General features: G+C 39.9%; 1 protein-coding gene across 2 annotated transcripts in view; it reads left to right on the top strand.

Annotated features, from left to right (window-relative positions):
- SPAG17 (sperm associated antigen 17) overlaps window positions 1-13380 on the top strand; it is a 259459-nt gene that overhangs the window by 36794 nt on the left and 209285 nt on the right. For both annotated transcript variants that reach the window (XM_064282366.1, XM_003409619.4), the window contains exons 2-3: window positions 2148-2288; window positions 2866-2946. In XM_064282366.1, coding sequence (XP_064138436.1) covers window positions 2148-2288; window positions 2866-2946 — 222 coding nt within the window. The remainder of the gene's footprint in view (window positions 1-2147; window positions 2289-2865; window positions 2947-13380) is intronic.

A 13380-nucleotide genomic window follows, 5' to 3' on the forward strand; every position in this document is an offset into this window, starting at 1 on the left:
CCGCAGAGCGGCTGGTGGTTTCAAACCACCAACCTTTCAGCTAGCAGTCGATCACTTTAACCACTTCGCCACCAGGGCTCTGTTAAGATTACAACCTTGGAAACCCTGTGGGGCAGTTCTACTCTGTCCTATAGGGTTGCTATGAGTCAGAATCGACTCAATGGCAACAGGTATACTTTTACATGTGGCTTTTGTTTTAGCTTTAGAAGTTGGGTGGGTTTTGTTACCCAGTTAATAAGTTTTCCATGGAGAGAAGTAAGAGGAATTTAAGGACAGTTGTTACTTGATGGTAAGGAACAATTTGAGCTAAGGTCTTTTCTCTCACCTATACCCTAGTTGTGTCATCATCCTGATTATAAACTTGTCAGAAATCAGAGAGGGCTGCATAGAATTATGCATTGCATAAAATTCATGTGACCTTTTCATACCTTCTTAAATATTGTTTTGGTAGCAACCAAAAGGAAGTTTTACTCTATTTGAATGGATCACTGCAGTGGAGCTAGAGAAGCTTCAATATTGCCCTGCCCAACTCCTTCATTTTATAAATGGAGAAACTAAGATTCAGAGAGCTTACATGGCTTCAGTACCCTCCATTATATTATGTCTCTTTTCTAATGGTTCCATTATATTCCATTTCCCAAGATTGTTAGTACTCAAAAGCTAACAGCAAACAACCAGTTTCCATAGAGCCAACAACAATTCACGGAGACCCCATGCGTTACAGAGTAGAACTGCTCCATAAGGTTTTCTTGGCTGTAATTTTTATGGAAGCAGATCACCATACCTTTCTTTGATGCCACTGGGTAGGTTTGAACTGCCAGCCTTTAGGTTAGTAGTCAGTTCACTAGTTCTAACTTGCATGAATTCACCTCTTTCCTCAGCACCACACAACAGATAATTCAGTGACCTCCCCTTGTAATCTCTCCCAAAGAATGTCTTGTTCCCAAAAGAAATGATAATTATAATGAACAGAGAAAAGGGATTACTAAACAAGAACATTATTTTAGTAATTTTTTTCTTTAAATTATTTGATGCAAAATTTTATGTCCAAGTGTAGTTTTTAGTCTATTTCTCGGGAATGGAAAGGACTCATTTATTAATTAGCAATGAGATCCTTCTGTTAGTTTAGGAGGAAAAGATATTTTCTAGTTCTGTGCTATACAAAAACTTTGGGGATTGAATTTTTACCTCAGATAATACAATAGCCCATTTGTCAACTCATTCAATATTATTCAACATTCGACACATGTTTATTGAGTGTCTCTTGATGTTCCAGGCACTATTTAGAGTCCTAGGTAACATCAAGGAAAAAAAAAACAAATATTTCTGCCCTCTTGGAGATTATATCTCAATATACATTTGTGACATATTGCTTTCCAACAGCAAATTGTCCTTGGACAACATTCCAGTGAATGTGGATAATTTGTTTTATTATTATTAAACCTTACTAGTTTCTTAGGAGCCCTGGTGGTACAGTGGTTAAGAGCTCAGCTGCTAACCTAAAGATCAGCAGTTCGAATCCACCAGCTGCTTCTCCGAAATCCTATGGAGCATTTCTACTCTGTCGGAATCCTAAGAGCCAGAATAGACTCAAGGGCAACGGGTTTGGTTTGTGTTTTTTAGTTTCTAAAGGGAGCCCTGGAAACCCTGGTGGCATAGTGATTAAGCGCTACGGTTGCTAACCAAAAGGTCGGCAGTTCAAATCCACCAGGTGCTTCTTGGAACTCTCTAGGGCAGTTGTACTGTGTCCTATAGGGTCGCTATGAGTCGGAATCCACTCGACTGCAAGAGATTTAAAGGGAGCCCTGATGGCGTAGTAGTTAAGAGCCTGTCTGCTATCCAAAATGTCAGCAGTTCAAATCCACCAGCCGCTCATTGGGAACCCTAGGGGACAGTTCTACTCGCTATAGGGTGGCTATCAGTTGGAATCGACCCATGGCAACGGGTTTGGTTTGGCGTTTAGGAAATTTGGCACAATATCTCCCCCTTGCGGCCATTTGATCAGAGAAGGACATAACCTACAAAGTCAACTCTATCTCTAAGGTAAAGTTTATAGAATAGTTTTCCTGTTTTTCAGTGGGAGTCTTTGACACAAAATTACCTAGTCAGGAAAATTTAGAATCTTCTTCCTTCTGATTTTGTAACAGAACGATTGGAAGGCCTCCATCGCTTTTGTGATTGGGAACCAGATTGAAGACGATCTACTCATCCGAGCCCTCACCCTTGCGGTCCAGGTCCCTCAGCGTAAGCTCTTCAGTGTGGTATCATGGCAAGACATTCTGCAGCAGGTACCTGTCACTTCCTACCTCCAAGCCTTTTGAAGACTGTTTTCCCGAAAATAATACAATAAAATAAATAAAACTATTATACTCTTGACCTGTTTTTTAAATTTTGGTGGATTGTTTTAAACAGATATTTAGTTAGAATAAATTTGAATCATTTAATCTGGAGCAATTCTTTTTTCATCAATGAATGTTGCCCATTCAACATTCATTCATTTGACAAAAATTTCTGAGGCCATACCAGGTACCATGCTAAGTTCCGTGAGGAATGACTTAAGAAAAGGTTAAATAATAATAAAAGATTAGACTAGTTAAGGTTTCAGGGAAGTCTCTGACTAATTGGAAAATGGAGTCTACAGAGAATCATAGCTGTTGGTGGTCAGAGGAGAATGATAACTAAGAAAAGATCTTTCAGCTGGTACAAGCCTGTACACTTTAATGTATTATCCAGTCAATGAATGCTTGCCTATTGCTAGGCTCTCCAATCCCCTCAAATCATCTAGGCATTTAAAAGTCGCATATATCCAAGTATTTGTTAAGTAAGCATTTCTTTTTCATTCTAGTTGAATTTAATTCCTTACAGATCAATGAGGTAAATGCAGTTGCAACTGGAGCCAAGAAGGGAAAGAAGCCTGCAGGCAGCAGTGCACCCTTATTTTATGAGGTAGGTAAAAGCAATCACTGAAGAAATTTTTTGTAATTTCTAGAAAATTAGGACTGAGTTAATAACTTTATAGCCATTCTTTATTTAATTCATTCTTGAAAGTGAATCCCCTTGGGACAGGTGGGGCGGGGGGATTGTTCCTGGTGGTGAGCATGTGAGAAATCTGCCTCTCTCTTTACAAAATCCCCCTCTTGGAATAAAATTGTCCTAGATTGTTTACACCATCGTTATATCCAACGTAAATCAGAATTTCTTACATACAAAAATGTTGGGTCATAGTTTTTAATGATAATTACAGAGTACGTGATGGTGTTAAAGGGAAGTGATAATGTTAGTTTTTTACAAAGTGTTGGTTTTACCAAATACAATGTAAAAATGTCCCAGGATGTATTTCCTGTACAAGAAGGAGGCGTAACTGGAATCCTGTTTGCGAACTTAGTGCATGTTTTACCTCCCACTTTAATCAAGGTGAAAATAACTAGACTCCTTGGAATAATGGTCCGTTCCATTTCGAGCAGCTGCTTAACTCAAAACTCTGGCTTGGCTGACCCAGTGGGGTTGTGCAGAGGACTTAGGAATCATGCTCGGTTGAAGGGGATTTCCTCTCACCCTGGCTTGTTAATATCTAACTTACAGCTTGCAAGAAACTATAAAGATCTCATGGTTAATTAGAAGATCCCTTAAATTTGTCAGGCACTGTTTTATGGTCCTGCAGACCTAAAACAAAGACTTTCTGGATCTTTAGAGGACAAACTTTGTTTACATTTTATTTCGGTGATGACTGATAAACTTTTTATGTGTCTGAGGTCTTGCATGATTTCATAACAGGCTTTGTAGTGTTGCCTGAGTATTATCTGAACAAGTTTCATTGGATTTATTTACGATTGTCCGTACTGTGAATTTTATAGTATTAACTCTTGCTCTGCTGCTCTCACCATCAAGGCAAACTTATTCTGTGCTGTTGGAGTCGAATAAAGTCCCTTCTATCTCTGTTACAATGATCTGAATGTGTGCGCTCCGGCTGAAACATTATGTGATACCTGGATTTAAAACACTGGAATTTTTCTTCTGAAGTGTTCGTAGAAATCCATGTCCAACTCTCAGGCCTGGGATCAATTACACCCCCACCCAAGGACTCTTTCTTCTTCAAAGATGCTCAGTAAAAAATCAGACATGATAACAGGCCCGTTTTGATGTGTAATCTGGACAGGCATTTTGACTTGGATGTGGGCTAGCACAATGTTTCAACTCCAGAGTTAAGTTAGAAAGCCACTCCTCTCAAATATGTGCTGCGACTCTTGGTTGCATATTCTTCACTCAGGGGAGGTCCGTTTCACATCTGGCTCTACCACACTCTTCCAGTGGAACATTTGGGCAATAAGCCTCCCACACCCACTCACATACCCTTTTCTGAATGGTTCCAGAAGAAGAGGGAAGGCAGGGTGGAGCAGCATGGAGACTGGACCTTGGGTGTACCAGACGTTCATTAATGTCAATTGCTGTAGCAAAAATGGATAAAGAACATAAGCAAATTCAGGCTCCTGGTCAGCATCAGCCAAGAACAGTTTGCACATCTAAAGAAGTGGGGCCCATTTCCAGTCTCAGTACCTTCACACTTAGGTCCTGTTCAGGAACTCCGTCACCTCGTACCTCAACCCAGATGAATTGAAAAGCCGCTGGCAATGCATACAGGCAGACCTTAGGTAGCTGTAAGTGGCAGCCTCAGAAGAGGCTCAGAAGTCAAAATCTTCTCGGACCTCTGAACTTTTGAGTTGCATGGGGACAGCCTGCTGTAAGTCTATTTCTGTTTCATGTCCCACATGGTCTGTAGCAACTGGGACACTTGCAGGTGCACTTCTCAGAAGGCTATTTGTTGCTGTTGCTGTTGTTAGGTGCCGTTGAGTCACTTCCGACTCATAGCGACTCGGTGAACAAGAGAAAAAAAAAAAAACAAAAAACTGGCCAGTCCTGCGCCATCCTCACAATTGCTGTTATGCTTACTTTCCTTGTTGCAACCACTGTATCAATTCATCTCATTGTGGGTCTTCCACTTTTTCACTGACCCTCTATTTTACCAATCACGATGTCCTTCTCCAGGGACTGATCCCTCCTGATAACACATCCAAAGTATGTGAGCCGTAGTCTCGCCATCTTTGTTTCTAAGGAGCATTCTGGTTGTACTTCTCCCAAGACAGATTTGTTCGTTCTTTTGGCAGTCCATGGTATATTCACTATTCTTCACCAACACCACAATTCAAAGGCATCAATTCTTCTTTGGTCTTCCTTGTTCATCATCTAGCTTTTGCATGCACATAAGGTGATTGAAAGCACCATGGCTTGGGTCAGGTGCACCTTAGTCTTCAAGGTGACATTTTTGCCTTTCAACACTTTAAAGAGGTCTTTTGCAGCAGATTTGCCCTACACAACGCATCTTTTGATTTCTTGACCGAAGGTTATTTAGGAAGCCTTAATTTTTCTTTCTCAAAGGAAATTTTGCAATGGGGAAGATATGATAATCTAACAAAATTGTTTGGGTTATATGGGAAATTCTTAGAGGCTCTGATTCCTTTTAGACCTCTATTTTTGAGGGAGAATTCAAAATAAATGTCATAAAGGCCATACGCTTAGACACTTATATTTACTTCTTGTTCAAGGGCTCTCTCTTTGGCCATAAGCAGAGCCTAGTCATTTTTACTTTATACACAGTTCTAACCAATTTGCCTCTCTGGTTTCTTAGCCTGTGGTAGATTGGGAGAAGCAGCAAATTAAAGTGAGACTTTACTCTGGTGCAGTTCATCCATGAGTAGTCAAACAGTGTCAGAACCACATTACATATTTCCAATAATGATGCTAAATGTCTGGGCTAGCAAAGACCACATTCCTAAATGATTTGCTAAGTTTTCATTTGGATGGCTTGGTGTTGTGTACACACAGCCTCATTCTGAAATTGTGTAATTTCCCCCGAAGCCTTAGAGTTTCATCCAGCCATGGTGTTGTATATATGAGAGAGCCTTTATTTATAAACCACAGTGCTTCGAAAACCTGCTTAGATTTGTGCTAGGGTATTTCTACAGAGACACAGCTAGAGCCTGATTGCTCATTCACCTTCTGTTTTGGGAAATCATGTTTCTGCTGTAGCAGGAAGTACTCTGAGAATGCATATGGAAATGGGAAGAGAATATTTTCCTTTGTGTATATTCTCAGGAGTATTAGTGATTATTTTATAATTTTTTTTAATAGTGAGGATGAGGATGATGTTGATCCCTGGCACTGGCATTGCATATAAGCTCTATTTCCTTCCTATTTGATTACGTGTTGGAAATGATACATTTCATTTCCAATGAACAATACATATGAAAATGGGTATAGAGATACTGTCTGTATTACATAATGGCCAGTTTTACCAAATATAAACAAATATATTCTTGTTCAAATACTAGTGCCAGACACTATCTAGACAGTGTGGGGTGGGAGGGAATATATTAAAAGACTTCAACCTCAAAAAGCTTAAGGCTTAGTTAAGGATATTTATATCTCTGTCTCTATATCTGTGTGATACATAGTAGGTATTCAATAAATATGTGCTGAATGAATGACACAATGCTGAAAGTAGACACTGAAGTCCATGAGGTGAAGTGTATGAGAATTCAGAAGAGATGAGGGTACCATTAGCCAGGGCTGGCCAAGTGAGAGGGCATCCAGAGAAACTTTGGCAGAGGAGGTGGCATTGGGAATAGAAGGAAGAAGTGGCTGATAATTTTGATCCTTTAAATATATTATCCCAAGTAATTCACATCACAATTCTAAAAGAAACTACAAATATCTCCATTGTACACATAGGGAAATGTAGGCTCAGAGGAGGTAAGATGTTTGCTAATTAGAAAATTAAAGAGCTTAGATTTAAGCACAGTTTTGCACGATACATACATATGAGTTGCTATCAAGTCGATTCCAACACATGTGACTATGTGTGTGAGAGTAGAACTGTGTTCCATAGTAATTTCAATGGCTGTGATCTTTCTGGGGGCCTGATGGCTCAGTGGTTAAGAGCTTAGCTTCTGCTAAGCAGAAGGTCAGCACTTCGAATCCACCAGCCACCCCCTGGAAACCCTATGGGGCAGTTCTACTCTGTCTAATAGGGTTGCTAGGAGTCGGAATAGACTCTGTGGCAATGGGTTTGGTTTCTAATGTTTGATCCTTTGGAAGTAGATCACCAGGCCTTTCTTCTGAGGCACCCCTCGGAGGGTTTGAATCACCAACTTTTCAGTTAGTAGCTGAGCACTTAACTGTTTCACCACCCAGGGACTCTGCCTGAAACATAGATTCAAGTTTTTTTCACTTTACCATAAAATCCAGTACTCTTTTACTAGGCTCAAAAATATTCATCCGTGGTGGGGAGGTTTCGGTATTCAAATGTGGGAGAGAGTATCCTAAGAGAAGAGAACAGCTCAGACAAAGGTGCAGAAGTGGGAAAAGGCTGACTGTGTACTAAATTTGTAGTTATGTGGTCCAAATATGCACTAAATAGAAAAGGGCCCTACATTTGAGCATCCCATATACATTTTAATTACAACCTTAAAATTCTAAAGATGGAAATCTGTGAGAAAACATTCCAAATGTTGGACTCATGCCTGAACTTAAATGCATTTACTGAATATGCACAAATATTTTTCTGTGTGCATATGTTTAATGGCCTGTACAGAGAATTTGACCTGTTCATTTGCAGGTATACGCGGGCCTTTCCAAAAGGGAACTATAAAGGGTTATTCAAAGCCATCTGAAATGTTCTCTACGAGAGAGGTCCATTTGTACCAAAATGCCAAGATTCTCCTCCTCGTGATTAAATCTAATACATAGTTGTTAGGTGCCCTTGAGATGATTCTGACTCATAATAACCCCATGTGACGGAGTAGAACTGCCCCATAGGGTTTTCTTGGCTGTAATCTTACGAAAGCAGATCACCAGGTCTTTTTCCCATGGAGCCGCTGGGTAGGTTTGAACCACCAGCCTCTTGGTTAGCGGCCAAGCCCTTGAAGGTTGCACCACCAGGGCTAACTGAACAGTATTATAAGATAGATGTGTAAATTTCAGGCTTTGACGATGTATCTTTAATAAATTAGAAAGAAAAAGTTACCAGTTGGGCGGGAGTATGTTTATCCAATTTATTTGAACTCAGAGTCAACAGTCTTAAAGGTTTTCAATTTCACTACATGTCTCTCTTCATTTTATGATGGTGACCACCATACCACGGTTGACGTGTGCCTATCTATGACATATTCAGAAAGGACAAATTAGGTTACTAACCCTCCCCTGCTGAAAGAAAAGTTGCTAAAACAAAACTTATCTTTAAAGAATAATAGTTTCAGTGTCCTAGTTAGGTAAGTCATTTATTTAAAAAAAAAAAAAAAGTCAATTATCAAAGTTTTTATGCAATAAAGAACTTGCATAATCCTTAGGATTGTGCGATATGGTGCAGCTTTACAAATGCAAATAATTATTAATCTTCCTCTTTACTCTTATCAGTAAAAATGTAACTTATGTTTTCAATGAATATATATTCGATAAAATATTTCATGGGCTTTTCTATTGCATATGGAAAGTCATTAAATACCAAAAGATTTTTCTGATATTCGATTTGAGACTAATGAACCAAATGCAGCTAATAAGATATAGGATGCAAATGTTACATTTTCAAATCGAATTAGTTTTCATGGCATTTTTAAGATGCTTTGCTAGTGCGTTGGGATAGTATCCCCCAGTGCAATAGTTCCAGTTTTTGTTTCCTATTTCCTGGGTGTATAGACATATTTCTTAGGTCTTTCCTCCACATGTATTCATAATTCCCAAGTAAGAACACAGACTTAACTGTAATCCCTGTTGCCATGCTTCATTTCTTAAACAGTGCCTGGAATTAACAAGTCTACTCAGTAGAATCATAAGCCCTTACTTTGGGGGTGGCCCTTGCCAAAATGAAAAATATAAAACTCATGCTTCAGAGATAGGAACAAATAATATGTGAAAACATTTGAGAGGTTAGAAGTTATTAAAATGGCAGGTATACCGGGAACAGAAAGAGCAGTATGTCATGGAAGAAATGAAGGGAAAGGGAGACAGGAAGCATTCTCTGGCCTTTTCAATCTCAAGTTTTAAAACAAAACAAAAAATTTCTGGAAGAACTGGAAGGTCGCCAACCTAATGCCGTTATTTCATAGAGCTTAGGGACACACCAGGAAATTACAGGCCAGTTAGTTTAACTTCACTTGTAGGGAAAGTATTAAAAACTGCTGCAGGAGATCAAGTAAAAGGATGCTTAGAAAAGCACAGCTTGATTAAGGCAAGCCTGGCCAACGTGGTTTTTCGGAAAGGGAAGGTCATGTCTTAGGAACTTGTTGAAATTCTTTGAAGCTATTATGGCCAGTTCAGTCTTCAAAGAACACAGCAAGTCCCGGAATCTGTGTATCCTTTCCACTCCACATCAGTCCTTCAGGGATGCCTACAGAACATGGCCCACATCAGGGCCTCAGCGCTCCAGGTTTAGAAACCACTGTCAAAATAGCAAGCAGAAAATAACCTTGGATGGAACATTTTTAAAGCTGGAACCAATTAATACAACCTGATATTTATAAATATAAAATAATGAGACTTGGAACAAAACTTAGAAATATTGAGCTGTAACAAAGAAGCACTACACTGGAACTATAAAAACAATCTAAGAGTTATTGTGCCAAAATCTAGACTTTGAAGGCACTTCTTATTCAAAGAAGGGAAGGCAAGGAGAAATTACACTGCTAGAAATGGTTAGAGAGTAAAGGGTTATGAAAGGTTGCAACCAAATGAACTTTGTCAAGATGGGAAAAAAAGAGGAATCAAATAAATGTGTTAACAATGCTGAGGATCATTGGTTCTGAAGGAGGACAGAGCAGACCAGCAGAAAAAAAGCCAAGTCCAGACTAGTCCCTGAGTGGGCAGAAGGTCAGGGCTTCATTGCTTTAGGAATGCGTGATGTATTTGCTTCTCAAATTGGACACCTGAAGTTTGATTTTCAAAAAAAACCCAGGTTCAAAAAAATCCAAATTCCACCCTAGCTCTTTTCCAACCTCAGGAACTGGCAGCTGGCCAAGCCCAAGTGGCAATTAGTCAGATGTCCAGGAGGAGGGAGGTGGAAACTGGGGAGGTGAGGCACTAGATGCAAGAGAGCCTGGGATTCAGCAGCAGAAATCCCACACCAAGTGTTGGGGTGCTGATTAGGACAATCTATCAATGGAAAATCTCTGGACAAGGTGGGAATCCAGTCAAGAATTTCAGGACATGGATATCAGTGGCAGACAAGACTAAAGCAAGGCTCAGTTAAAGAAGAGCGGCCATTGCTGCTTCTCTTTCAGACCTGAGCCAGAATGGGGTCTGCAGTGTCTCCAATAGCCAAGTCACCACGGCTGGAGGGATGTCTGGCAAGGAATCAGGCAGATTACATTCTATTCCTATTTCTAAAACTGAATAATCATAATTGTTACCATTTATTCAACACTTAGTTTATGCCAAGTATTGTTTGCTGGGTGCTTTATAAACCAAAAACCAAAACCCACTGCCGTCGAGTCGATTCCGTCTCATAGCGACCCTTTATGGATATTAGTTAATCTAATCTTTTTAACCTTTTTGTTGTACTGTGAGAGCTTGAGTGTTGCTGTGATGCTGGAAACTATGCTACCAGTATTCAAATGCCAGTGGGGTCACCCATGGTGGATAGATTTCAGCTGAGCTTCCAGCTAAGACAGACTAGGAAGACAGACCTAATGGTCCACTTCTGAAAAAAATTAGCCAGTAAAAACCTTATGAATAGCAGGGGAACATTGCCTGATATAGTGCTGGAAGATGAATCCCTCAAGTTAGAAGGCACTCAAAAGACAACAAGGGGAAGAGCCGCCTCCTTAAAGTAGAGTCGATCTTAATGACATGGATGGAGTCAAGCTTTCAGGACCATCATTTGCTGATGTGGCATGACTCAAAATCATAAGAAACAGCTGCAAACATCCATTAATAATTGGAACCTGGAATGTATGAAGTATGAATCTAGGAAAACTGAAAATCATCAAAAATGAAATAGAGGGCATAAGCATCAATATCCTAGGCATTAGTGAGCTGAAATGGACTGGTATTGGCCATATTGAATCAATCATATGGTCTATATACTGAAAATGACAAATTGAAGAGGAATGGTGTTGTGTTCATCGTCAAAAAGAACATTTCAGGGTCTATCCTGAAGTACAACACTGTCAGTGATAGAATAATATCCATATGCCTACAAGGAAGACCAGTTAGTACAACTATTATTTAAATTTACCCACCAACCACTATGGCCAAAGATGAAGAAATTGAAGATTTTTATCAACTTCTGCAGTCTGAAATTGATCAAGCATGCAATCAAGATGCATTGATAATTACTGGTGATTGAAATGTGAAAGTTGAAAGCAAAGAGGAAGGACTGGTAGTTGGAAAATATGGCCTTGGTGATAGAAATGACACTGGAAACTGCATGATAGAGTTTTTCAGGATCAATGACTTCTTAATTGCAAGTACTTTATTTAACAACATAAATGGTGATTATACACGTGGACTGGGCAGATGGAATACACAGGTATCAAATCTTCTACATCTGTGGAAAGAGACGATAGAAAAGCTCAGTATCATCAGTCAGTACAAGGCCAGGGGCCAACTATGGAACAGACCATCAATTGCTCGTATGCAAGCTCAAGTTGAAGTTAAAGAAAATCAGAACAAGTCCACAAGAGCCAAAGTACAACCTTAAGTGTACCCACCTGGAGTTATAGACCATCTCAAGAATAGATTTGATGCATTGAACACTAATGACTGAACACCAGACGAGTTGTGGAATGACATCAACGACTTCATATATGAAGAAAGCAAGAAGGCATTAAGAAGACAGAAAAGAAAGAAAAGACCAAAATGGATGTCAGAAGAGACTCTGAAAGTTGCTCTTGAACGTAGAGTAATTAAAGCGAAAGGAAGAAATGAAGTAGAAGAGCTGGACAGTAGATTTCAAAAGGTGGCTTGAGAAGACAAAGTAAAGTATTACAATGAAATGTGCAAAGACCTGGAGATAGAAAACCAAAAGGGAAGTACTTCCTCAGCATTTCTCGAGCTGAAAGAACTAAAGCAAATATTCAAGCCTCGAGTTGCAATATTGAAGGATTCTATGGGGAAGATACTAAACAATGCAGGAATAATCAAAAGAAGATGGAAGGAATACACAGAGTCACTGTACTATTAAAAAAAAATTGGTTGGCATTCAACCATTTCAGGAGGTAGCGTATGATCAAGAACCTATGGTACTAAAGGAAGAGGTCCAACCTACACTGAAGATGTTGGCAAAAAACAGGGTCAATGTCCTTTAACCAAGGTTGTTGTCCTTTCACCATACTTATTCAATCTGTATACTGAGCAAATAATCTGAGAAGTTGAACTACATGCAGAATGTCTTAGACTGAGTTCTCTAGAGAAGCAAAACCAGTAAAGCATGTATATATTTAGAGAGAGAGATTTATATCAAGGAAGCAGCTCATGCAATTGGAGAGGCTGGAACGTCCCAAGTCTATGGATCAGGATAGAGGCTTCTCCTGATTCATGTAGCCGCAGGGGCTGGTGAACCCAAGGTCAGTAGGTTGGAGAGCAGGGCTCTTGCTCACAGGCTATGATGGTCGAAGAATCCCAAAATCAGCAGGCAAGACCACAGGGCTTCTCCTGATTCACATAGCTGCAGGGGCTGGTGAATCCAAGACTGACAGGTCGGAGAGCAGGACTCTTGCTCACAGTCTGTGAAGATTGATGAATTCCAAGATCACCAAGTAAGCTCCTAGCTCAAGTCCCAAGAACCAGAGGGCAGATGAACAAGAGGTAGCTGCAGGATCCAGAGAGGGCAAAAGCCAGAACGTCCACATATATTCAGATGCAGGCTACATGCCCGAGAAAACTCCCTTTCAACTGATTGGCTACTCAAGTAGACCCTATCATGGGGGTGATCACATATAAACACTGAGTACCATGGCCCAGCCAAGTTGACATACAATCTTAACCATCACAAAGAAGAACAGTGCGTCAGGACTGGAGGGAGACTCATTAACAGCCTTCAATATGCAGATGATACAACCTTACTTGCTGAAAGCGAAGAGGACTTGAAGAACTTACTGAAGAAAATCAAAGACTACAGCCTTCAGTATGGATTACGATTACACCTCGACATAAAGAAAACAAAAATCCACATGAATGGACCAATGAGCAACATCATGATAAATGGGAAAAATATTGAAGTTGTCAATCAACTTCCATGGAAGCAGCAGTCATAAAAGCAAACAATGCATTGCTTTGGGCAGATCTGCTGCAAAAGACCTCTTTAAAGTGTTAAAAAGCAAAGATGTCACT

The sequence above is a fragment of the Loxodonta africana genome, chromosome 3, assembly GCF_030014295.1.
Source record: "Loxodonta africana isolate mLoxAfr1 chromosome 3, mLoxAfr1.hap2, whole genome shotgun sequence".
NCBI lineage: Eukaryota > Metazoa > Chordata > Mammalia > Proboscidea > Elephantidae > Loxodonta > Loxodonta africana.